Source organism: Podarcis liolepis, assembly GCF_965112155.1.
Source record: "Podarcis liolepis genome assembly, chromosome: 12".
NCBI classification, from domain to species: domain Eukaryota; kingdom Metazoa; phylum Chordata; class Lepidosauria; order Squamata; family Lacertidae; genus Podarcis; species Podarcis liolepis.
This window is the reverse complement of record NC_139563.1, coordinates 40,425,899-40,452,757: the sequence shown is the minus strand read 5'-3', so window position 1 is coordinate 40,452,757 and position 26,859 is coordinate 40,425,899. Positions and strand designations below refer to the sequence as shown.

At 41.2% G+C, this 26,859-nt stretch overlaps 1 protein-coding gene and 2 long non-coding RNA genes across 25 annotated transcripts in view; 2 read left to right on the top strand and 1 right to left on the bottom strand.

Moving 5' to 3' along the window:
* The window catches only part of LOC310690123, a 34,306-nt gene extending 15,108 nt beyond the window's left edge, over nt 1–19,198 (top strand). The window contains exon 4 of the long non-coding RNA XR_014517925.1: nt 14,770–19,198. This is a non-coding gene — a long non-coding RNA (uncharacterized lncRNA). The remainder of the gene's footprint in view (nt 1–14,769) is intronic.
* LOC310690045 overlaps nt 1–26,859 on the bottom strand; it is a 133,418-nt gene that overhangs the window by 84,114 nt on the left and 22,445 nt on the right. The window lies entirely within an intron of this gene.
* The window catches only part of ZNF385D (zinc finger protein 385D), a 554,298-nt gene that overhangs the window by 516,454 nt on the left and 10,985 nt on the right, over nt 1–26,859 (top strand). For 15 of the 18 annotated variants that reach the window (XM_083468253.1, XM_083468266.1, XM_083468263.1 and 12 more), the window contains 2 exons: nt 21,877–22,122; nt 25,208–25,386. In XM_083468253.1, the coding sequence (XP_083324379.1) occupies nt 21,877–22,122; nt 25,208–25,386 (425 nt within the window). The remainder of the gene's footprint in view (nt 1–21,876; nt 22,123–25,207; nt 25,387–26,859) is intronic. The other 3 variants (XM_083468270.1, XM_083468264.1, XM_083468259.1) reach the window with 1 other exon arrangement.

Sequence of the window (26,859 nt, the reverse complement as noted above, 5' to 3'; positions counted from 1 at the left end):
TCAAGTGCCCAGTCTTTTCATTTCGTTGCTTCTTGGCTCGTCGTTTTATGCAGCCTTTACTCTCTCCTCTCAAGAGCTTGCATATCTATTCCTTTTCGCTCTCTTTTCGTAACTTACAGCACTGAATCTGGCTTCCAGATGCCTACTTCTGCTCACTGCTGGCAGCACTATCATATTTTAATGTGTGCACTTAATCAAAATAAACCAAACCAAGGGATTTTAAGACTTCAGAGTTATTTATTTTTATTAGTTAAAAATACAAATTAAAACCTATAGCCATCCACCCGTAAACCTATTAGAAAGCGGTGGCCAGATGGCAAATAAAAGTTAAACCTTTTCATAAATGGCCCCTTATTTTATTGATACTGCATATGTTGCTGATTTAGAGCAGTCGATTGCCTCACAGCAATCATACCATAAGACAGCACAATATTGTTTCTTGGGGTTTTCTGATAATGCTGTAGGGAGTGATTATTTGCTGCTAGAAGGGACTGAGTGGATGTGACATAATTTCATTGCACCACCAATTCTCTGCAGGTCTGTGAACTGTTGGACACTTTCCTGTAACAAGTATGTTCTTTTTCAGCCTAAAAGCTTGTGTGAAATGGCTCTTGCATTCGTCATTGCCATTTGTATTTAAATGTTTGTTTAATCAAGAGAGAGCACTAAAAATAGTCCCCGGCTGTTGGGATGAAGTTACTAAAATGAGCTCTGCTGAAACATTTCACAATAGTTGCTTAAATACCAAAATTTTCATTCTTCAGATGTAACAATTAAACCCATTAGCTTGCTGATGTCATTGCCACTAAATTTAAATCAAGGAACATTTTGCCCAGGCCTGTCTTCTTTGCAAGCTCCCTTCTCCCCCTCCCTTCGCTAAACCCTCTCAAGTATAAATTAAATCATTAGTAAGGATGGATGCGAGAGGGAGGCCACTTCTGTTCTATTATATTTCATTGAGTGGTTTAACTCATGGTAGTTAAGTGTACCAAGTGCTCTGCCCACAGTGCATATTAATCACGTTCCTCATGTTACATTTCAGGACTGTAGTGCTTAATTTTAGTGGCAGCTCAGCTCTATCTTACACTGAAATCTGCTTTAGTTAAAAGTTGGGGGCTTAAATTAACCATATTATGCATTAGTTGGGAAGCCTCTGCCTGCATCTGAGTGCACACCCGTCATCACCGAGTTCCCAGAAACAAATTCTGAACATCTGGGTTTCTGAGATAGGATTCACCTCTTCACTGAAACCCCATCTTTTCACACAGTAACCACATTGCGGTCATAACTCTGGTGTGGTAACAAATGGTGAACCTTCTCCAGATGCAAATATTTTTCCAGCTAACGCATTACAATATGATTGCTTTAGATCCCAGTTTCTAAAACTGATATAAGGTAGAGGTGACAACAGTCAAAATCAAGCAGTTCCATTTTACTCCAGCTGTTGGAGTGAATTATTCACATAAAACGAGACAACAGTTATATTGTGCTTTTCTTGTTACGATGGACAATTTTAGTACAATATATCAATCATCATAATCATCACCACCATTTCTGCTACCACTGAAATCCTTTCATGTGGTCCAATGGAGCTATCCCAAGTGGAGCAGGGCATATTCCAGTTGGGCCTCCCATGATTATGTAAAGTAGGGTTGGGGAACCCTTTGCAGCATCAGGACCACATTCCCTTGTGTCCACCTTCCAGTGGCAGGCAGTTTGAAAGGCAAAGGTAGGCAGGGCAACAGATGTGACTCTCATCTTTGTGGAGTAGGCCGCATTCCAGTCACACAAAAACCTGGACCTGGCTGAGGGAGCACCCTTTTTAACATCAAAATCCTGCCCAAATTCTATCTTCTTGATTGAGATGTTTATCTTCCCACCTCGCCATCTGAGGTTACATGGGTGATGACTAGAGAGATCCATATTTTGGTATGGTTCTGGCATCTGTTGAATTCCCTTCCCATGGAAGCTCCCTCTGTATCAAGCCTACTGTCCATTGCACACAAACTACTTCAGAACACTTTGGCACTGATTTTAGCATATTCCACTGGGTTTTAATTGTGTTTAGGTTGGGTGTTTTTTTTAAAAAAAAATGGTTGTCAGTTGTATGCTGTCACAAGAATTTATAGAAACTTTATAGCTAAACAAAAACAAATGGATAAGATATCACCACAAAGTGTGTGTGTGTGTAGTAAGTCTATTATGGTTATTTGTGCCTATAAATATAGCCCCATGTTAGGATAGAGAAAATAAATCCATGTTTAAAAATGGTCATTTAAACACTAATGTTGCCTTTCCATGGGTGCATTTCTGTTTTACCTTTATAAGAATGAGCAACCAAGAAAGAATTTCATGCATTTGTCACCCTATGGTGACACAGGGTGTAGTAAAATATTTATGCAAAATACAGATAATGTTGAACTCTGATGAAATCACTTGGTTTCATTCCTCATCGGTCACAGAAGACTTGGAAATTGAGGCATGAGATGTTCCTGCCTGTCACAGGTTGCCCTCTAACAAAAAAGGTGATAAAATAAGCACCAGCTATTTATAATTTGAATTCATAATAAGACCCTTGATGTTGCATTGATTATTGTGACCTGGCTAGATAAGGCACCTGAGACAGTACTGTGCAGCTCATTCTGGATGTGTGTTCAGTGCAGGTTAGAAGTGGGCCATCATGAACCTGCATCATGAATCCTAATCTTTAAAAGCATGGTGGATAGTCAGAAGTGTCTCTGGGGGCAGCTGGCTGCAAAGCTGGAAATAATAGATCAGTGCCCCAGAAACTGAGAAAGGAAAGTGAAAATCCAGGAAAGCCTGAGATTCTGAATTCTTGCTACCCAGATGGCTTTTGGCACTTGTTACAGAGACTCTCTGTGGAATTGCCTAAGGTGGTGAGAGAGCTCCTTCTATAGGCTATCACTGCAGGTTCTAAAACCAATGTGGTACCCTCCACAAGTTGTTTGATTCCCATCATCGCTGACTGTTAGTCATGCTGCCTGGGGATGATGGAAACTGTAGTCCAAAATATCTGGAGGACACCATGGTGGTAAATCTGTGTCTCTTCCTTCCCACTGAGGTCAATTTTCACTGTTGCAGGTCAGTTGGAAATCCTCAAGGACCCTAATGTAAAAGTACAGAAGAGGCACATAGCATAATCCTCCACAGAAGCTGGAAAGTTATGCAAGTTACAAACCAAAATTAGGAATGATGTGCCTGTGGCAACAGTCAGAGCAAATGCACTAAGTGTGGGGTAGGGGAGGTAGCCATGTAATAATGAAAACAAAGCTAAAGAGGCAGAATTACATGATTGAGAATTAGACTGATGTAGAGAAAGGTAATGTATAAGTTGGAGGAAAATTACTTTATTAAGGTTCTCTGTACTTGCTACACTGTTTGTACAGCTGCTTCTAATCTGGAACATGTATAATGTGGGTTTGTTGAAAGGACTTTAAGAAGGACGAAAAAGTTCCAAGAGCTGAATAGCAAAAAAAACAACAAAAAAAAAACATTTAATGTCTTTGAGCTATCTTATGGGCAAAGAGAGTGGGTGGGTTAAAAGGCTTCAGTTAATACATAGACACACCAAAATACTTAGGACAGTGAGGCTTTATGTGTATACTACTGGGCGATTTGAAGTACAGGAATGCTGCATTCCAGTTTCTAGAACACAGACCCTCCAATTGTCCCCATTTTCCACGGACAACAAAATACTGGTTTAAAAACAATATAGAATAAACACTTATGGCATAGGTGTTTTTTTAAAAAAACAAATTAATAAGGAAGTACTGTTAATTTAAGTGGGCCGCATCTCTGACTAAACACCCCTAGGACTAGGCTGCCCCTTTCATTATTTTAATGGGATAATTTAAGCACACATTTAATCAGGGATGCAGGTGGCACTGTGGTGTAAAGCACTGAGCCTTGGGCTTGTCGATCGGAAGGTCGGCAGTTTGAATCCCTGCGATGGCGTGAGCTTCCGTTGTTCAGTCCCAGCTCCTGCCCACCTAGCAGTTCGAAAGCAAGTCAAGTGCAAGTAGATAAATAGGTACCGCTCCAGCGGGAAGGTAAACGGCGTTTCTGTGCGCTGCTCTGGTTCACCAGAAAGCGGCTTAGTCATGCTGGCCACTTGACCCAGAAAAACTATCTGCGGACAAACGTTGGCTCCCTTGGCCAGTAAAACGAGATGAGCACCGCAACCCCAGAGTCGTTCGCAACTGGACTTAACTGTCAGGTGTCCTTTACCTTTACCCTTTTTAACTTTACCAAGGAAAACAATGGGATGTAAAAAGGCTTAGCTTTGAGCTTCACTGTCCTGTTTATTGTCCTAGATTCTTTAGTTGGGTGATTGGCAACCTACTCCACTTTTATTGAGACAACTGCCCTAAATGGAGAGGAGTGAAATCCCCTTTTAGAACTCTACAGTCAGGTCAAATGTGTGCAGAAACAAGCCCCTGAACAAAGCATGCATTTATATGCTGTGCTCTGCCTCTTGACCTGTGTGCTCCCTTTCAGAGAGGTTTTCAGGCCACATTTCTTTCGTGAAAGCATTTGAACAGTTTGGGCCTGATCCATCTTTAGTTGGCAGTTGGTTTCATAACATCCAGTTCTGGGTCCACATTTGTTTTTTGCTGCTGCTTTAGAGGCAGCGTGGTACTAAAAATAGATGCGGCATCCCACACAAACGACCCAAACTGCAGCTCCAAAACTACCCTGGCCTAATCGCTTGCCATCTTTGCATCAAAGCTCAAAAGCCTCCTGGAAGTTGTGTACTAGTCAGCTGTGAATTACTGAGCTGAGTATTGATGATTATTTCAGTTGGGCTGCCGTTTGGCAAAAGGTCAAATTAGGTTATTTGATTGACTTTTCCGTCAGTTTCAGATTTTTGAAACTACGCATGGGGTCATGTTCCATCTCCCTTCCAGATGACCTCATAAAGAGGAAGTCTCAGTATGAGAACTGTCTTAGAGGCTGGCTTTGAAAAGAGGAACTTGCAGCTGTGGCTCATTAGGAAGCTGAAGGGCAGAGCTGACATCTGGGATCCATTAAGGGCAAAATGGAAGACGGGAGCATCTTCTCCGCTTACAGCTTAAAACATTCACCACTTAACATGTACAGTTTGTTTAATAAAAGCCCTGCAATCCATTAACTCAGTTTTGTTAGCTATTGTTTCATGCTCCTTGAATAATGTGTGAATCAATGTGTCCTCATTAACGGATGTTTCTGTTTTGTCCTTTAATTGTTCTGCTTTGAAAGTAAAGCACGCACAGTACATGAATGTGCACTTGTCTGATGCTCAGGGGACCCGGTCATGATTGCTGAAAACGGATAAACTCCTCGTTGACGCCATTTAACCACATACAATCCTCACAGCCCAAGTTGGTAAAGGATGGATTTTGTTTCTTTCACTGCGTATTTATGGCTGAAGTGGTGATTATTTTCTGCTTTTAGCCCGTGTTCACACAACCAAGCAAGTACCCTGCCATCCCTTTAAATCAGTCTAGTGCCAAACTACTGTGCCAAGTTGTTTTTGTGCCGCAACCTGTCTCACACCATTGCACACCCTTTTATGGAATGGTTTGTTGGCAAATGTTGGAAATCCGAGAATCTGGAGGTTGAACAACTTCACATGAATTGCTCACCAGGCATAGTACTCTGTCACTGTTAATTGGCCTTGAGTAATTGTGAATGTACCATAATTTGCAGAGGGGTGGCAAAATCAGCAGAGAGTCTTAATGCATTTTGAAGACTAACAAATGTATTACGGCATAAGGTTTTGTGGACTGTAGGCTTCTTCAATAGATTCATGAAGCGTTATTGTGATTTACCGGTATATTGGAAAATGTTTTTGGGAGGGGGCAGAGAAGTGGAGTGGAATTATAAACAGTGCCAAGTCAGGGGAAAATGAAATACCGAAAAATACAGGTAGTGTAAGGTAAAGGTAAAGGGACCCCTGACCATTAAGTCAAGTTGTGGCCAACTCTGGGGTTGCGACGCTCATCTCGCTTTATTGGCCGAGGGAGCCGGCATACAGTTTCCAGGTCATGTGGCCAGCATGACTAAGCCGCTTCTGGCGAACTAGAGCAGTGCACGGAAACACCTTTTACCTTTCCACTGGAGTGGTCCCTATTTATCTACTTGCACTTTGACGTGCTTTCGAACTGCTAGGTTGGCAGGAGCAGGGACCGAGCAATGGGAGCTCACCCCATCACGGGGATTCAAACCGCCGACCTTCTGATCAGCAAGTCCTAGGCTCTGTGGTTTAACCCACAGTGCCACCTGCATCCCTTACAGGTAGTGACATTTGTGTAATTAACAGAAGTAATTCATGAAATTACTTTGGATGACTACGCTGAGGCCAGATAGTGCTGCCGGCTTTTATGCGTTGCCGCCCATGAGGGCAGGTGTGCAGCCAATGCCCTCCCAGACTGCAAGGCACATCCACTAGGGAGGCCACCAATTGGCCCATTTAAGATGCTACATCAGGCAGGAACTTGAGCCAGATGTTCAGGCAGCAGGGGAATTTCCCTAACGGCCGCCCGGACTGACCAGGGATAGCGACCGAGCACGAGACGCTTCAACAGGTGCCAATTAATGTATACAATGTGCTAAAAAGCCTTTGGCTTTGTTCAGTCCACAAGTGAGAGCACTGAATCTCTTGATCTATTGCAGTGGTGTCGCAGTCTCCCTTTGAAGTTACTTACAGTGTTCTCGGATTTTGAAATGTTCTGTCAATGGCTTTTGAACATTGCAGCCTAAATACATTTATGTACCACTTTTCTTAATAAAATTCAAATTGACTTCTGTAGAAATGCAGTTTTACACTATAAATAATGAAGAAGAATCTGAAAATAATATACCAACTAGGAATGAGAAGTGCTCTCAAATTTTTGGTGAATGGTGTTGGGTATATGGAGACATCACAAGGGAGATTGTTTTGTGGATCAAGGAGATAATTCTGCAACTGATAGAGCTCAAAAACCCTGTTCATACTTTGCTTATGTTGAATCATGCACCAGTATATTGTATAATAACAGATGTGAGTCATAACACTGGCTTTCCTTTGTATTGCCAACCCCAATACAGTTGAACAAAATATATTATTTGAAAGCAATTTGCTATATAAATGAAATATTTCAATTGCTCTGAAGAAAAGAGAAACATGGAAACTCTGATTTCTCAAGTACTACTGGTTAGTGTGATTTAACAGCTAACCCTGGGAAGTGTAGTTTGTTAAGGGAGCTGAATGTTGTTAGGATAATCCTAGTCTCGTCACAGAGCTACAATTCTCAGAGGGATTAATTGTTAAGCCACTCTGAAAACTGTAGCTTTGTGAGGGGGAAAAGGGTCACCTAGCAACTGTCAGCACCCTTAACAGCACCTTCCCCAGGGTTCTTTGGGGGAAGCCATGCCTGTTTAAAGTGGTATGGTACAACTTTAAAAGTATAGTGTTGCTGGGGACAAAATGTGGGTTGTGACTTAACACACATCCTAACCATAGATTCTGCTTGATCATTTTTATGCTCTTTCTTTTTCTTTTCTTTTTTTTTGGGGGGGGGTCTCCCTCCACGGCTTTAACCAGTAACTATACTTATTATTTCAAAACATGAACAGTTTATTAAAGGGTTTATTTTTTATGAACTCTATTTAAACTCTTCATAGTATTTATGTCCTTGCCTTTCCAGCCGTTCAGAATATTTCTTAAATGAATACAGGTTGGTCTTCTCTTGGGAGATAGGAATATTAAGGTTGGGCAGATAAAACACCAGCAATAATCTTGAGAACACTGGAGCACCTCTTATATTATTAAAAGTGCAAACACAGAGTTTAAGAGACAATTCTGACATTGCTCTGAATGTGGTGTGGAGCCTTGTGCCTAGTTTCGCTGGAATTGCATGACGCATCAGCCTTCCATGAATATTGCATGTGTTTGTGTTTTTCTCATAAATTTAATAGGTTTTCATAACAGTTTGTCAGGAAATTGTTGTGGTTGACTGCACTTATTATTTTGGATGAGAATCCTTGGTGCAGTGTTGATATACTGTATACATATAGCAAAGGGAGGACTATTAATTTGCTTTCATTGAATCATTGTAAGTGTTCACTTCTCTCTCTCTCTCTCTCTCTCTCTCTCTCTCTCTCTCTCTGTGTGTGTGTGTGTGTGTGTGTGTGTGTGTGAGAGAGAGAGAGAGAGAGAGAGAGAGAGCGCACACTTAGAATGGTAATTTTTAGTTGGTAAATTAAAAATGAAATACAGTATCCTTTGCTCAGAAATCAGTAGCTTATGGAACTCAAAGACATCAACATACTTTTCGAATTCATTTTGCTCTGTACTGCATGGCAAACAAGACTATTGCTACTAAAGGTTGTACTATGTGCAAAGTTCCGGCTACACCACTGTCCCAGCAGTACCTTTGTCAAAGCAACATTAACAGAACATGGGTGGAATGCGAGTTTGACCCATAGGCTAAATGAAGTGAAAACTGTGTGAGTTTGATAGGTGATTTAACAGCAGCTGCTGATACTAGTTACATAAGCCATTCTAAATAAAAAGTATTGGTTATGAAGTGACAGCCTGCAAGATACTGGAACTGTCATATAAAAAAGAAGGAAGGGAATTTCAAAGAACAATTGGCTATACATTCAGCATCAGAAAGCAGAAACCCAACAAACTCAAGATTCGTGAACTATGAATGTCCTCACATAGCAAGTCATTTCGGCAAATTAAAAACCTTAATGTATGTTCAAAAATAAGGACACAATTCAGCCAAAGTTAGGCAATTTAAATGGGGAGAGGTTTAAGTAAAATAATAATAATAATAATAATAATAATAATAATAATAATAATAATAATAATTTATTATTTATACATCTTGAACTTTCACATTGACATCCATTGAAACTGAAATGACAGTGCTCAAGTTGAGTAGACAATGCCATAGGAGTATTAGATTTGAAATTTAAAATGTAAACATTTCAATTATGCAGTCTTTAATTGAGGTTTTTTTAAATAAAGAAAAATCATTTTTATATATCTGATTTTTGTTAATGTCAACATAATCTCTTGCAATTGCATTTTTAAATCTTGTGTCATTGAGTATTCTGTAATATCCAGTAGCAGCTCTTTCGCTTGTTATCCTTAATGGAACATATTCTCAAGCTTCTTGCCCCCAAACTAATGAATAAAGTTTGTGAGGTACTTCTGGAACAAAAAAATACACAAGTTTCTGCAGCGTAGATGTACTGTTTCTCATTAGAGTTGTGTGTGCAGAGGAAATAAACATGCTAAATAGTACTTGCAACTTAATACTTTTTGCATTACAAACCACACTTTACCCAGGGTGTATATATGGTTGCTCTCATGGTTTCATATCTGTCCTTTAAATTCTGCTCTTCGACCTGCTTTTGAAATAGCAGCCCGAGCCTCAGACCTACAGTATGGGAACTGATGCCAAATATGGATGTCTTCCAGTCCATTCATATAACAGGGGGGGGGGGGATCTATGGTTTCTTGAGAGAGCCATTGATCAGTTAGTGTAACTTTGATTAAACTTCAAACATGACGCTGCCATCTCTGAAATTCACATGCCAAACAACTTATATCAGTGCCTTTGCTTCTGCAAAATGAGTTCTAAAGGTTTGGAAAACAAATATAATCAACCACTGTGAAACCGTAGTGGGGGGCCAGACTATATTTTTTGGGCGGGAAATGAAAAATTCCTATGCCCCACAAATAACCCAGAGATGCATTTTGAATAAAAGCACACATTCTACTCATATAAAAACACCAGGCAGGCCCCACAAGTAACCCAGAGATGCATTTAAATAAAAGGACACATTATACTCATGTAAAAACACGCTGATTCCCAGACTGTCCGGGGGCCAGATTTAGAAGGCGATTGGGTCAGATCCACCCCCTGGGCCTTAGTTTGCCAACCCATGACGTAAGGGCTGACAAATTTATAAGAAGCTCTTTGCTTAGGAACTACTTTTTAAAAAGTCCTTCCAGAAATCATAACCCCTTCTGGAACAGATGAAGAAAATATTTCTCAAGACAGGAAGGGAAGCTGTTTTAGCATTTCTGCCACTGGTGTGCTTTAAGTATTGTACTCTATGCCATAGATAGATATATCTGAAGGTTGTTTAGGTCAGCTTGTTTAGCAAATGTAAAGTGATCCATCATAAAATAATACAAAAGAAATGGGCTAAACATATGCTACTAGGGTAATCGTAAACATTTGTGTTCAGTTAAATTCAAGGAGTAACTAGCAGGCTAATTGTTATCAGTCTACTCTGTTTTCTTAACGATGTGTTGACTGCAAGAGGAATGGAAATTATTAAGGGAGCACAAAAGGGGTCATAGATTGTATTGCTTTAAAAAGTAAATGGAGCAAGGCACTGTCAATGTTTTCACTGACTTCATCTGATATAGTATCCACAACATGCCGCTTTTAAACAAACCTGGGACGTGCAGCACCAATTTTCTATTTTGAAACTTTCCAGCTACAAAAAAAACTGTCCAGGTATAACCAGTGCAATGGTTTGCTGTTGAAACTTTGGTCCGATTGACTGTAGCAGAAATAGGTAGATCACTTAGCAGAAATAGGTGGAACTCAGCAGTGCCTCTGGTCCAGCAGGTGTGTGATCTCCACGCCCCCCACCAAATATTTTATTGGCACCCCTGACCTGGGCAAAATAGTGGTATGAGTTCGGTTTTGATCTTTTAAGGGCGAAGCTCTTGACAAAGTATTTTAATGTCCACAAGAGCAAAACTCAAAGCAGAAGATGAGTAAATGGGAACTAGTATTTGAGTCTCAGAGCTGAAGAACTATTAATCAGCCACCAAGCAATAAGAATGGGGGAAATGGCAGGATTTAGTGGCTGGCAGCTTAGTTTCAGTTAGGACTCTTTACATCCAATACCCCTCAGAGACACTTTTTGTTATGACTTATGATCAAACATTACAGCCTTCTTTTAGTGCATAATGAATAGCCAGCTTGACAGCCTGGTCACAACACTTTAAGTGTGCCTACAGCAAGGGAGTTGAATCTTTCCCTTTGAAAGTGTTAAAAAGGCACCTTTCTTGAAATTAAATTCCATCAATCACTTTTCATTTTTCTGATAAAAACCAACTTCGGACTATCTGACTTGTAGCAGCAGAAACAAACATGAAACCCAGCTTCTCTCCCTGAAAATCTTGCAATGGTCAGCTATTCCATTAAATTTATGGTCCGAGACTACGTCTTAGAATAATAAGATACTAATTCCTGCAATTCATCTGAATGCAGGTACTCGGTTACTCTGGTTGCCTTGCTTCTGTTTGGATGTTCTTGCTATGGCATCTCATCAGTCTTCATAAATCAACACAGGAAAATGATATAACTTCCCTTTTAATCAGTGTATGACATAAAACGGTCACTCAAGTGCTATAGGCAGGTTTTTGTAACACTTGCCCATTTGTAACTGCCTGTCCATAAGACAGGGCTCTAAAACAACAACACACTAATGATTTTGATTGATGGGGACTGCAATCTTATGCGCAGTTGCCCATTGAACATAGTGTGAGTTATTTCCAGCTAAATATGTGTACGATTTCACTGTGAATTAGAAAAGCTCACACTTTAAAATGGTCAATGTCTGTTCTGAAAATCAAGCTTATTGTATGTGTTTCCAACAGAACACCCAGAGGAAAAAGCAACAAAGTAGGTTTTCACTTGTGTTGTGAGAATTGTGAGGGGTGAGGTACAAAGAAAGAAAACGAGTGGAAAGTGAGACTGAAAAGTGGTTTAACATTGAGTTGAATGCAATGGTACCCCCGCCTCTTGTTGCTTGCAAGAAAGGATGTGCATCCTAGAAATCTATGACAGTAACACTAATGTATGATTAAAAACACCATTTGGAGTTTATGTTCCTACTCTTAAAACCAACATTTTACATGGTTAATCTTGCACTGCAGCCTCCCAAATAACAATACAGTACTGCTATCGAATCTCAACCCAGCACTTAACCTTGTGTTTAACCTTGAAGCCAGAGTCCAAATCGAAAATGTGTTTCTTTAACAGCGCAGCTGCGACGAAAATGAGTATGATCCTCTCTGCTCTTGATTGTAAGCTCTACTTTTAACGTTCAAATCATTGTCCTTTGTCCTGATTTTTAAAATTGATTTCCCCCCTCTTCCTCAGCACACAAGTCTCATTAATTAAATGGCAAGAGCAGCAGCTTGCGCCAGCAACACTTTCCCCTAAAGCTCCTTGAGCAGAGAGAGCCTTTCATTCATAGTTTCTGAAAGCAGTTTCTATTTCTGCCTCACTGAGGAGAAATCTATATTATAGGCTTGAAAGGACAGCTTCCAAATCTAGTCAAAACCAAGGTTACTTAAAATAGATCCAGAATAAATTGGTTCTCCTCCCCTCTCCTCACTCGTTTGCAGTCATCTTCCTTTAAATGACGCTTATCGGAAAAGTTCCCCAAATTCATAAAATTGCCTCATCCTTCCTCACCTTGCTTCCCCCCCCCCCAGCTCTTCACCTCCAACTGTTGCTCCTGCCAGTTTCATTCAATTAACTTCAGCACGGATGTATGCATCCCATTCCTGCAGTTAATTTCTTTCAGGATTGATGAACTGTGCATCGAACTGGAGGGACTCATGGCTGAGACAGAATACAGATTCCATTACAAATCTGTGTACTACTAATTAATAAAAACAAGTCACTTCAAGACATAGTCAAATCAGGTTTCGCTGGAGAGCACAAGGTGCTGAAATTCCTGGCCTGGATAGATTTCTCTCTCCCTCCCTGCATGTTCTATTATGCTCCTAGGTGTTCCTTTCTCCTTGCTTTCCTCCAACACAGCGATAGACTATATGGGCTAAAATAAGGAGGTCTGTCCTATTTCTTTTTGCAACAAGAGCTGTTTCATGTTATACTTTTAGTGTTAATTTCCTGCATTTCTAGGATTCACCTCCTTTCCTGCATGCAGCATGGGGGGGGGGGATGCTAATGGCATTCCCACGCAGCCCACATTATCTTCTCACTCATGCCATGGGTTGCATCCTGAGTTGCCTTTTCACAAACCGAAGGACTTCTGCCACCCACCAAAATGGATAGCAACTGGAAGAAAGGTAGAGGATGAAGGATAGCTCAGCATGAGACTCTTAATCTCAGGGCTGTGGGTTCAAGCCCCATGTAGAGTGAAAGATTCCTGCACTGCCGAGGTTTGAACTAGATGATCCACCTGGTTCCTTCCAACTATAGTTCTGTGGTTCTGTGTGTTTCACCAGTGTCCCCTGCAGTCCTTTATGTGAACGCCCACTTTGTTTGAGAGGACCCCCCTCCAACCTTCGAGAGCAGATTTTCAGGAGCAAGGGCGCAGCAGGCGGAAAGAGAAATAGGTAGAAATAGCCTCTCTCACCTTCCACCAGCAGGTCTGTCTCATGGTCTCATGAGCAGTGTTCCACTCTCAGGAGCTCCAGATCCAAACTGATATTGGTATGCATTGAGTATCACTGGGGGTGTCTTCAATTTGTAGTTAAAATACTACAAACTTCATGTTTGTGATTACGAGTTTGTTTAAACTTTTATTAGGTTGTAGAAAGTGTTGTTGCATTACATCTGCATTCTTCATAAGTGGAAAATTCTGGCAAATTCAGTTCATGAATTCGTATTATTCTACGCACTGTGGGTTTGCACAGCAATCTGTTCATGTAACAATCAGTGTTACATGCACTTCGTGAGTCACGGTTTATAGAGAGCTTTGTATATCATAATTCTGAATTGATACTAGAATGCTGTTAAGAAAACCCTGCAGAATTTGGACTGCCAGTGTAATATGTATTGTAAAAGCTCCCTTCCTCCTTTGTAGGACAAGACACTGTGCTCTTCACAATATTCAGAATTTGAATACTGTTGTGGGTTTGTAGGTTCCAGAATTTAATTAAGGCTTGGGGTGTCAGAAGCTAATTAAGATAGGCTAGTCTCCTGTGTAGGTGATAGCTAGAACCATGTGTGTTCTTGAGCTGTGTGTTAACCACTTTTAATCCTCAGGAATCTGTATGTGTGAAAAGGTAATTGCATTAGGCAGACTTCCTAAACTGTATTAGACATGCCTAAATCATAGGAAATCAACACATGTTAAGAGCCAATTATGTCAGATTTCCTTTTGAGGTGTTAGCCTGGGGATGAGCCTTTTAGGCAACACAAAGAATCAAAGGTGAATCTCATTTGCAAATGAGTGGACTTCCTCCCTCCCTCCCTCAGCTGAGAGTTTTGTTTAAAAGAAAATGCCAGTTTCGGGGCGAGCTTTTGGAATTGCAGTTATGAAGCAGCAGGCTGGGGAGAGAGAGAGTCAGAGAGCAATATGTTGGGGCACCTATGGGAAAAGCCAGAGCCTCTTGGAGTATGCATCCTGTGCACTCCTCCATTGTAGGCTCAGGTTGTAAAGGTAAAGGTAAAGGGACCCCTGACCATTAGATCCAGTCATGACCGACTCTGGGGTTGCAGCGCTCATCTCGCTTTATTGGCCGAGGGAGCCGGCGTGCAGCTTCCGGGTCATGTGGCCAGCATGACTAAGCTGCTTCTGGCGAACCAGAGCAGCACACGGAAACGCCGTTTACCTTCCCACCGGAGTGGTACCTATTTATCTACTTGCACTTTGACGTGCTTGCGAACTGTTAGGTTCGCAGGAGCTGGGACCAAGCAACGGGAGCTCACCCCGTTGCGGGGATTCGAACCACCGAGGAAGTCCTAGGCTCTGTGGTTTAACCCACAGCGCCACTCGTGTCCCGGCTCAGGTTGTAGGTATGCACAAATAAAGCACAGATCACAATGGCACCATAGCTTCTGCTGTGGCTCATTTCCCCCAAAAGGAAACACAGACCCTGGGTAAGTGCCTAGAACCCCTGGGATCTCGCACAGTTGTGGAGATAGGGGTGGCGTGTAACAATATTCTTGAAAAGTACAGACAAGTGGGTAATATTGCAATGTTTATATCTAATGATTCCAGGTGTTTCCTCTATAAAAAGCAGGGTTTTTTTCTGTTTCTGCAAGGTAATACATTTGATGTAGTACATTTGAACTAGGAAAGTAATGGAAAAATCCTACGTTGGGTTGGGGGGGGGCAGCGGAGTGGAGCAGCAGATCTACCTTCACATCCCATGCTCTGATGAGCAGGGTTTCCACCTGTGAAAAAACTGCAAGCAGTAGCTTTCTGCCCACCTGGGCACAGCTAGGTCCTTCACCATAGGGGAAGCCCAAAACCATTAGCAGCACTCCTCTTTGCCAGTGGGAGGGGGCAGCAGGAAGGAACCATTCTACCTTCCTCCAGCCACCAGCTTTATGTCTGTGTGTTAGGATTGTTGCTTAAATAATAAAAAATCTTTTTTCCTACAAAAAATAAAAGTAGCTTTCCCTTTACTTCTGTATTGCCAGAAATTGTATAACTCTATTGACTCAATGACTCATCCTTAACTTTCCAGTCCTGGCAGAACTGAAGGCTCCCAAGGTTGCTCAGAAGCATCCATTGCTCTCAGAAGCTCCAACAGATTTTTATTTGTTCATCAGTTAACTTTCTATCCTCACAAAGAAAACCAGGGCAGAAAAATAAAATAAAGAAACATTTAAAAACATGTTAAAAGTAAAAAATAAATCACCAGCCCACTCCTCATAGCATTCTAACTGAAGTTTAATTTTATAGCTTTAACTGGTTTTTTGCCTTTTTGTATTGTATCCTTGTAAGTTATTTAGAGACGATTGTGGTTAAGTGGCATATAAATTGTTTGAATTAAAATTAAAACATCTAATTACTACAAGGTTGCCAGGAATAGTATCTTTCAGCCATCAAATCCCCAGGTAAATGGGAATGTTTTTAAAATTCCTCCCTAAATGTAATTTAGGCGATGGCTGCACCTCTTCAGGGAGGACATTCCACAAATGGGGAACCAACACTGAGAAGGCCCTATCACTGGTCAGAGCCAACCAGACTGAGCCAAGAGGAATGAAAAACTCATAGAGCTGCCCATGACAACATATGTCTTAAGACTGAAGCATTTGCTACTGCAAGGAATCAGATCTCACCTATTCTCACAGACAAAGTTTAGTGATGGGGAGCTTCCAGGCAAATCAGGTACAGTCTATCCCTTATGAACTGGCCTTGTTTGGCCCTTATGAGCTTCAAGTGCTTGAACCTGGCTCCTAGGGGATAGCTCTGGAATTCCATCAGTTTGAACACTGCAGTTAAACAATCCCTAGCATTAACACATATACAATATGTGCGTTATGTAAGCCTCTCCTCTTTGTTTTTGTTATGCCCTGATTAGAGGAGCTTTGGTCCACCTTTCCAAATTAAATGGGCAATGACTTAAATGTTCATTGTAACACTGCACAGCATCTTCTGGGGTTTTTTCCAGAGCAGAACTAATTTATATAAGGCAAGATTCTAATTGAAAAAAAAACACCACATAGAGGATTTATGTTCATAGCACAACGAAAATTCAGAAAGGTATATTTGGGACACAAAATTAATCCTATGTGCTTAGCTCCTTTAAATAATGTTCCTCCTTTAGTAGGTGTCTTGCACTTTAATGGGGGGAATCAGATACTATTTATGTACATTCTGGTACTGTTTTAGTATGAAAATAAACTTTTGGATTTATGTTTGCCACTTCATCCAAGGTTTACTCCTTTATAGACTTCCTAAGAGCTCTGTTTGTATTAGGATTAAGATCAGAAAGAGAACTGTTGTGAATTCTAATCATCCCTCTTTATTGGATGCTGACATCCTGCTCCATGCGATATTAGTGGTCCTGGCAGTGTCAAAGCAGAGTGGCGACACTTGCAAGAATGAACAATTACTGCAGGTCATTAGTATGAAAATAGCATGATGCAGCTTGCCCACATCACCAAAATAATTCATTTCACGTGTGTACTGAGTGCATTTCCAACTTCCTTCCAGATCTCTGAGTCACTGCATTATGTCTTCAAGGGCTGGGATGACACACTATATCTATAGCAAGAAATGCTGCCGCAGTTCTTCAGATCCTCAGAGTGAAACTGACTCAGGATTTGAGTACCATTTGGTTTTCAGTGCTGCCCCCCTGCATTCAGGGCAGGATATGTATTAAGATTGCAATGTAATTGACTTAACTGGTAGGCTAATCAAATCCTCTTAAATGATCTGGTCAGGCTACACAACTGAAGATGCACTGAACTTGGACGAAGAACAAATAGGGGTGATTTTTTTGAAATCATATCATTACCAAGGCCTTTGCATGGCACCAAGGCTTTTGCTTGACATGGCACGGCATTTGATAATCGGGCTTGTGGTAGTTTAACATCTTTAAATTTTTCTGCTTTCTGTCAAAAGATGAAGGTTTCGTTTTGTATTTGCTGTAGAGACCAGAAAATGTTATTTCAGTGCTCCCCTTTTTGAAATGCACGTGCATGATGCGACAGGTGGTTTTAAGTGTCAAATTATGTTAACCAAATGAATTGATCAAGCGACACTGGGATGGAAAAGGGCAGGAGGGGTTTTCAAGGAAGGAATAAACGCTCAATTCTTTCTCCTTTTACTATGCTTCACACCTTTCCCCCAGAGAGCATGACTGACTACTCTAATTATACTGCATGATTATATCTCCCGCCTATAGAGGCAATTTTTGTTTCACCTCTAGGGTTGTTAGAGCTGATTGTCTCCCTGCATGGAGAGATGACTTACACTTTAATCATGTTGAAACCGTAGGTCTAAAAATTCCAAAAGGAAAATCACAGAATGAAGGAAAGAGAAACAGAATATATTCCTGCCAGTTGAAATGGAGGAATTGGTTCTGTGCTACCGGTGGTAGGAAGTTACCTGCAGCATATTTCTGGGGGGTAATGCCTTGTTCAACCTAAGTATAAAACTCCTAAATATTATGGTTCTCCTCATTCTTCTCCCACAGGAGGTCATTCCACAAACTCAAAGTGTCTCAGAGTAAGAGCTGGTCCTCATTTGTTTCACTTCAGGGCTTCAGACAGATTGGGGAGGCGTATTTTGGCTGAACCCCAGAAGGAAAATGAAAGAGAAAAGGCAGAATGATTAAGGGAGAAGGCCAAAAGTGATTCAGGGGGGAGCGGAGGGGGGGTTACATTTCTAGCATGGGAAGTGCTTCTTGCCGTCTTCATTTTATTTTTTTCTATTTTCCTTTCTTGTGTAACCCTTTTATAAACTGTTTTTAAAGGCACTGGCTTGCTGACAGCTTCCATAGTGTGGTGGCAAGCAGCAGAGCTCTGGTGGCTACAATTCTTCCTTCACAGTGATTCACTAGGGAGGGAGGAATAATAATAGTGATCGCAGCTTGATCTGCTACTGCTGCATTGCTTTAAATGATAAAAAGGCAGGGAAGACGTTTCAAAGTGGGGGGAGATTTTCAAGAAAAGAAGGGGAAGTGGCAAGAAGCTTTTCGTTCTTTAAGAATTGCAAGTTCGCTGCTCCCAAACCCCTTCAAGAGCTGTTTCAGTTGTCAAAGTTTTGAATTAGGGGTGGCTGTTTTTCCCCCATCTCTACTCTTAGCAAGCCTGCCTACAGTCCTTAGGCATCTCCAGGCAGGGCTGGGGTTGCTCCCTCTCCGATATCCCAGAAATCCACTGCAGGTCTGAATAGTCAGTACTGAGCTAGGTGGACAAAAGTTCTGACTCAGTACAGTGGTACCTTGATTTACAACCATAATCCATTCCAGTGGTCCGTTTGTAAACCAAAACAGGTTGTAACCCAAGGCACGCTTTCGCCAGTGGGGCCTTCCCCCCAAAATTGTTCGTAATCCAAAAAAAAAGGTTGCAAACAGGGACACACACTTTCAGGTTTGACGTGTTTGTAATCCAAAACGTATGCAAACCAAGGTACCACTGTATAAGACAGCTCCCTGTGTTCCAATGCACCATTCTCCTGATTTTTTTCCCACAGGAGAAAACATATGTGCACATGTTGCCTCTTTCCACATGAAGTTGCCTGCACATTAATATCTGTATCTGAGTGTCCCTACCATAAACAGGCAGAGGCAACCTGGAAACATACTTTTTTGGGTGGAATGCTCTTGCCCAGGGCAGCTTACCTGCAATTGCAGCAGGGCAGAGACACAGAGCACCTCCCTCCTAAAACCAGCATTATTGCAACTTACCTGGATAGAGCTGAGGCAGGCCAGGGCAGCATGGGACTGTGTAGGTGCACCCATGGAGCAAATCCTGTGCTCCTGCAAGTGCGCCCACACATCTCCAACTAGGCCACCACCCTACCCCACCCCTGCCTTGTCCATGTAACCTGCAGCAGTGCACTGGTTGGGAGGACAGCTCCACCCTACTATACTGGCTGCTACTGCATCACCTACTTTGATTAATTTTCAGTGGCAGTCTAAGTCTTATCTTTACTTGCCCAGACTTCCCATTCATTTTAGAGCGGCCTTTTTTGTGCTTTGCCATTTCTTTGCTGGCTCTGTTTGCATTTGTAACGTTTGATCTGTTTCACTGTAGTAGTTTTTTGTCTTCGCTTGAAAGCCATGGACATTTTGATTTTAAACAAAATAATATCAACAGATAAATAAAGATCAGGGAGATGGCACAGCAGGATCAGGTTAAAGCGCCACTATCTCTTGATCTGACTCTTGCCCCATCTCTGCTTTTGCTGCTGAAAAAACAGCAACCCCCAAGTGATCCAATCATGGTGTGTTGAATTGCTTGCCCTGTACTGAAGCAGCATCTAGGGTCATCGATGACACAGAAGGATGCACCACTTTGGTACCAGTGAGGCAAAAACTTATTGTGTTCTTCATGTCTAGATTACAATTTGGGATGAGGAATGGAGTTTAGATTTTCTGTGATACTCTGGTGTGCTATAGCGGTACAATTTACCACTTAAGCTGATCTATAGGGCGGGGCAGTGAGCTCTCTTTAACCCAGAAGTAATCTGATATACATAGTATTTTATGTTTCTCATATGTAAATAGCTACTTCTTACTTATAAGCTTCCAGACGGGCCAAAAAAGACAAAAACTTGCACCGGTACAATTTGTTTACACGTATTAATGTGAAAATATGCACACAACACACACACACATATTTCAGAACATTATTGTGATTCAGCATCTTTTCACCAAGCTATATAGTGAGGAATTCTGAAATATAGTGAACATAAATCTGTGGAATAGGAAGCCACTCTTCAGATGGGGTGGTGGATTGTGGTAATAGATTCCCACATGTAAATGTTTTATGTACACGTAAACATGCTCCTAGGTATTTTTTTCCTTGTGTCAAAAGTTATGCTGAATATTAGCATATTGCCAAAGAATGTTCGGCTTGAAACCCATTTGGATGTATTTCGTTCAGCAAACTTCTACTTGCATTAGGTGCTCTTTGCTTGGATTCTGGATAAATAACATACTTCATACAAAACTACATACCCCGCAAGTGTCCCAGAAAAAAAAGGAACACCCCATTTTCTCACACAAGAGCACAGTGATCATTTTGGGTGTCATGATCTCACATGATTTTGCGCCGAGATCTTGCTGTCAAAAAGCACCCCCGAACACATGGGGGGGCATGATTTTGCACGGCACCCCAAAATATACATTTTGGGGCACCATGCTAGCATAGCTCCAGAAAAGCACGTACGTTTGGCTCCATGATCTCACGCAACTCATGCAGGAGCACAGGCAGGAAGACATACGACCTGGTTTGGGACCTGGTTTGGGGATTTTCTATTCTATGAAAAGTATCAGTGAGTTGAATAGACAAGGCTTGCAAGGTTTGTGGCCCAAGAACCAATTATTGGATGAATTTGTTTATTCTTTTGCCTTATTCATATGCTGTTTCGTTTTGATACGATTACAGTTTGTTAATTTTTAACATTGTTGTTGAGCCACTTTGAGCTCAACATTTTTGTTGAGAAAAGCAGAATACAAATATCATATCAAATCATACTTCCTTCCCCCTCCCCCTTCCTTGGAGGTGCAGAAACATAGTGGCCAAGCATCTAGCAGGCCACACTACTCAGCTACAATTTACTTTGGTAGACCACACTCCACAAGTAAAGAGGAATTGGATGCTATCATTCGTCTATCAACAAATTTATATAAATATTACTTTTAAAAGGAACATTCTTTGGCACGTGCTTCCAGCAACATAAGATCAGTTTCCTTCCTGTTTCATGGACACTGTTTTCTGCTGCTCAGACTTAGAACAGTGTTCCTGGCTCCCGTATTGCATGCCGACCAGTTTGCTAATTTGAGGTCCCTGGAGAAATTCAGATTTAGAACTAATTAAAACAAATTCATTGCTATCAGCTAAAAAGAAAAAGAAAAAAAGCAGGCAATACTCCGCAGTTTAGATTATTTGGAAACTTAATTACAAAATTTAATGATTATTGTACAATGCCATCTTCAAAACTCCTATTTTTAAATGTATTTCACCGAACTCGTATCGCTTTGGGTTATAAACAGTGTGCAGTGAAATAGTCGCCATATGTCTTTATTTGTTAATTTATTTATTTTTGCTTTGGTCCTGAAGGCACAAAGATACAGAAGCAGCATTCCCTCCCCCTCCCCCCCCCCCCCAGTTCTCACAAAGATGGACAATTAATTGATTCAGGAGGTGGTACCTTGCAATTCTACATGCTTGGGGAAAGGGGGCTGTTCCAACCTCTTCAGATTCATAAACATAATGCATAAGTGTGGTATTGAACATGTTGTATATGCCGTAAACCTTCATTGCAAAGTTGACATTACATTGCGTCTGCCAGGAAACCCTTTACCTGGAAAACGTTCTGTCAATCACTTTCTCATTGTAGCTTGCAAGTTCCACACTGCATGAGATATATTTTGTTGCTTATATCTTCTTCTCCTTATCTTTAAAGCAGGCAACACAATAGAGGCACCAGCAATATCAACCACCACAACGGTCGAAATTCGGAAGAGCAGTGTCATGACGACGGAAATCACCTCCAAAGTTGAAAAACTCCCCACGGTAGCCGCTAGCAGCAGCAACACCACCACATGCTCTTCGGGAGAGACAGAGGAAGAAAAGGCCAAGCGGCTGCTCTACTGTTCACTATGCAAGGTTGCTGTCAACTCCGCCTCACAACTGGAGGCGCACAACAGTGGTGAGATACAGCAATTTCTTTCCTGGCTAAAGAGCCCTGCAATTATCTTCCCTGAATAGATTAGATTCCTTGCAGGGCTGTGGGGGTGGGGAGGTGGTGGAAAGCCAGCAATTACATGGAATTTGTTAAGTATTGAAGAATAACAACGACACGGAGAAAGTCTGCCATAAAAGAGAAAAGGAGCGATTGCGCTTCATGCAAGCGATCCGCTGCCTTAAATTTCTTACGTTTCTAACCGTTCCAAATGCTACGTTCTGGAAGGGCGTGACTGCTTATGCTCTCTGTCTCGCCCTACTTTGCATACTTCTGTTTGTCCCCAGTCCCAAACGGAACATTAATTGGCATTGTTGCACATAAAAGGAAATGCACAATCTGGTAGGGGTGGACTCTCTGAGTTAGGTAGTTTTCAGAAGTGGCTTTCGCATTTCCCACATCATAAAATCCAGTGAGTTGAATTGACTATATGCGTATTTGTTTTAAAATGGCCGTTTCCCATTTATTCTTCAACGTTAAGAGCATTCACAAGTGACATGCCCCAGATTAAAAGTCTTCAGCACCACTCTTGATATGCCCTTTGCAGAGCACTTTTAAGCCATCTGAACTATACACTTTTGATAATGTCAGGGCAGGATGCTCTATGTCAAAAACATGATTGGCAAATACTCTCAATTCTAAACATTTAAGGAGAAAAATCCCACAGTCTCCAAAACCAAAGTGTGTTTTTCCAGCGCTGAACCTCTCTCGTGGTTGAGGATTTCCTCCCTCTATGTACTTTAGTACTCTTAGGCTTTAATCTAACCCAGATGCATCAGTGAAGCCAATCCAAAAGGTCTGCTCACTCTTTATAAAGGTGTTGTTTTCTTTTTTAAGACCAAAAACATCCTACATTTTAGATATTAAAATTCATTTACAGTAAAACAAAAGTAACTGTAATTGAGTTCAACATCTTTTACTCTATGACATATCTGTCTTTATTCTGTAAAATATTTTGCTTAGTCCAGACATTTAAAACGAATTGATGCCAGCCACATAACTCATACTCAGAAAAGATTCCCTGAAATCAATGGATTTAATTGTGTCTTCTCAAAGTATTACTAAACCTGGATATCACCCAATATTGTTCTGCCTTTCTCCTAAATTTATAATGGGTTTGCAGAATTAGTTTGATTAGTTATTAAAACATTCCATATCCAGTCTGCCTCTCTCATTGGTCATGGTTATTGCACCATGAGCACTCGTACAGCAAGGAGCATGTATTTAATTAGCATTTTTAAAATAAGCATAAGTGCTCTATGCATGTCAATGTGCCCCAGCAGCTTGGGTTTTGGTTCTATTTTCAAGGGGAACCTCTATTTCCAAAATTTTCTGATTGCCGTAGGTCCAAAATGGTTTAGTAATAAAATAAGAAATGTTTGTATGGGCATGTGTATATAATAACCAATAGTATTATATCATTTCTAACATTTGCCCTACTCAAATATTTCATTCATTCATATATATTTGTATACCCACCTATGTCTGTCATTATCATAGTTCATATCATAGGAGAAATAATGTATCTTGTTACAAGTTCATTATAGTCAAATACAGAACCAATGGTGCTTTCCTTCATATGACCTTGCACCATTTAGCTGGATATTTTATAATGCTAGTGTTAACACTGCTATTTGGGCAGCTATGAGGATGCCAATATTGCTTCAGTTTTGTTTTTGTTTTTTGTTCTGTTTCATGGAACCACATTTCTTAAACTGGAATCTCATGTAGTTTGCTTTCCTATTTTTGTTTTTTTCAATATTTCTGGAACCAGTTTTGGAACTGCTGCAGGTTTGCCTTCCTTCCCATTAATGGTAATATGAGGCACATTGCCCAGTAATTTGAAGTGTCCCTTCGGTTCTGCCATGGCTTAATCACTAAAAGGGCAAGCAGATCACCCTTGCCATTTGTATGTTCAGCTTGCACCTACTGACAGGCAAGTCAGAGACTGAAATAGGCTTGCTCACTTTGTGAACTGCGGACCAAGATACCTGGAAAAGAGAGCAGCTTGAAAACAGAAGAGTTGTCAAGAGGCTTTCAGCTGGCAGAAAGAGTCTTTGGGGATTTTAGAGTACTCTAGTTGCTTTGCGTGCTCTGTGCTCACAGTACTCTGTGCTGATTCTCTGTGCTTTCCTTCATAACTCTCATAATACTTGTTCAATAACACATTTGTATATAAAAAGACCATGACAAGCACATAAAAATGGAAACGGACCATGTAAAGCTACCTGGACTCCCCACTGTTGAGGGAATAGTACCGTGAAACAATACAGACAGAGCTGACCCCTTTGCTGAAGTCTCCACTAGAAAATTGCCCTGGGAAAGACCCATTGAAACAACAAGATCTTAGAAAAGGACAAAAGGCACTGCTGTTTAACTTCCATTCATTTTGATGGGCCCCTTTCAGAGAAGGGCATCTCATGAAGATCTCAGAGCCCGGGCAGGTTCATATGGCAGAGTATGGTCCTTTGATAGCCTGGGCCTAAGCCCTAAAGGCAAAGGTTTTTAGAATGTATTCCAACCAACAGCCAAACTTTCCTCTGAAAGGTCGCTTTGAGAGAATGTCAATTATTTCTGTAGCAGCAGCATCAAAATTCCAACTCTCTGTTGATAAACCGCTCTGAAAAGTGTGGTAATGACTCAGACCGACATCTTAAAGAGATTAACATGGTTTTCTCTTTCAGTGCAGGACATGTTTCAGTCACAGTGGGAGGTAGTAGTAGTAACAACAACAACAACAACAACAACAACAACAATAACAACAGTAGTAGTAGTAGTAGTAGTAGTAAAGCATCCATTTAAACTTCACCTCTGGCCTCTCCTACCAAGTCACTACATATTGATGGCAGCTTGCTTCAGTGCGTACATGGGCATCATTTAATATTTAAATGTGAGGTAATGAAATATTACTTAATTATTATCATGGTAATGCAGGGAATGCAGATCGGTGCCCATGATGCCATTGGGAGGGGGAAGCAAGACCTGCAACATGTTGACCAAAACAAAAGGACTAATGAACACAACTTTTTATTTCCTTGTCTAATGTCTCTAGGCACAAAGCACAAAACTATGCTGGAAGCTCGAAATGGGAGTGGAACAATCAAAGCCTTTCCCAGGGCAGGTGTCAAAGGCAAAGGACCCATTAATAAAGGAAACACGGGACTTCAGAACAAAACATTTCACTGTGAAATTTGTGACGTGCACGTAAATTCTGAGACACAACTTAAACAGGTATGGAAACTCCCGGGACACGTGCTTCACTATCTAGAAGTTCAGTGATCATTAGAGTTGGTTCACCACACCATGCCAGCTCCCTGCTTTAGGAATTTAGGGGGCTACAGACAGCAATATGACTAGGCTGCACCATATCAACACACCATATTTGGGAACTGGCACCTCTACACAGGTACACTCAGGTAGCTCTGTGATTTCTGCAGCATCAGCTCCATGGCTCCAGAAAGTTGTTTCACTATCACAGAAGACACAGCGTTTATATGTGTATAATGGAGAATCGGCATATCTCCTTCAGTGCAACCCAACTATGAGGTCCAACAGTGGTCCCATATGCTCATGAAGTTGTGCTCGGGGAGCTAGGTGTGTGGACCAGCCCTCTTGATGCTATTATTTGTCGTCTGCACCAGTGATGGGAAACCTGCTGTGCTCTAGGTGATGTGTGACTCCAACTTTTACCAGTGGTCCAAGGATGATTGGCCTTGTAGTTCAAAAATATCTGGAGGACCACAAGTTCCCTATCAATGATCAGCACATTTCACAGAGTCATAGAACTGTGGAGATGGAAGGGGTCCCAATGGTCATCTAGTCTAACCCCCTGCATTGCAGGAATCTCAACTAAAGCATCTATGACAGGTGACCATCCAACCTCTGCTAAAAACCTCCAAGGAAGGAGAGTCCACTACCTTCCAAGGGAGTTCATTACACTCTTATCATCATAAAATTCTGCCTGATGTTTAATTGGAATTTCCTTTCTTGTAACTTGAAAGTCATTGGTTTGGGCTCTTAGTGCTTACAGGCCAACTCTTTGGTTATCTGTTCCGGTACCTTTCCTGGTATCAGTGTCAAGCTGACCAGTAGGTAGCTACCTGGGTCCCCCCCTTTTTTTTTGCAGATGGGGGCAACATTTTCTTGCCTCCAGTCTGCAGAAACCTCACCTGTTCTCCAATAATTCTCAAAGATTATAGACAGAGTCTCTGAGATTCTATCTATGAGATTCCACCTGCAAGCTCCTTTAGTACCCTTGGGTGCAGCTCATCAGGCCCTGAAGATCTGAATTTAGGTGTTCCCTTACCATCTCTTTTCCTATATTGGGCTGCAGCTCCCTCCTTGCATCATTTATTCTGTTACACGAAGTTGGGCACTGCTTTCCTTTTTCAGTAAAGACAGAGGCAAAGTAGGTGTTGAGCAGTTCCGCTTTCTCCCTGTCATCCAATAGCATTTCTCCATCTTCTTCATGCAGAGGACCTACTACTTTCATATTCTTCCTTTTGCTTCAAACATGGCCTAAGTACACTGTTTTATTATAACTTCTTTACGTTGTTCTTTTCATTTTATTTTCAGTATACTTTTCCATCCCACTATAGTGTATTTTCTCAAAACTGTCAATGAATGTGGAAAATTGCTCTGAGTTGTATTCATTGAGAATGCTACAATATACCTTGTCTCACACATTCTGTCATTTTATTTGCT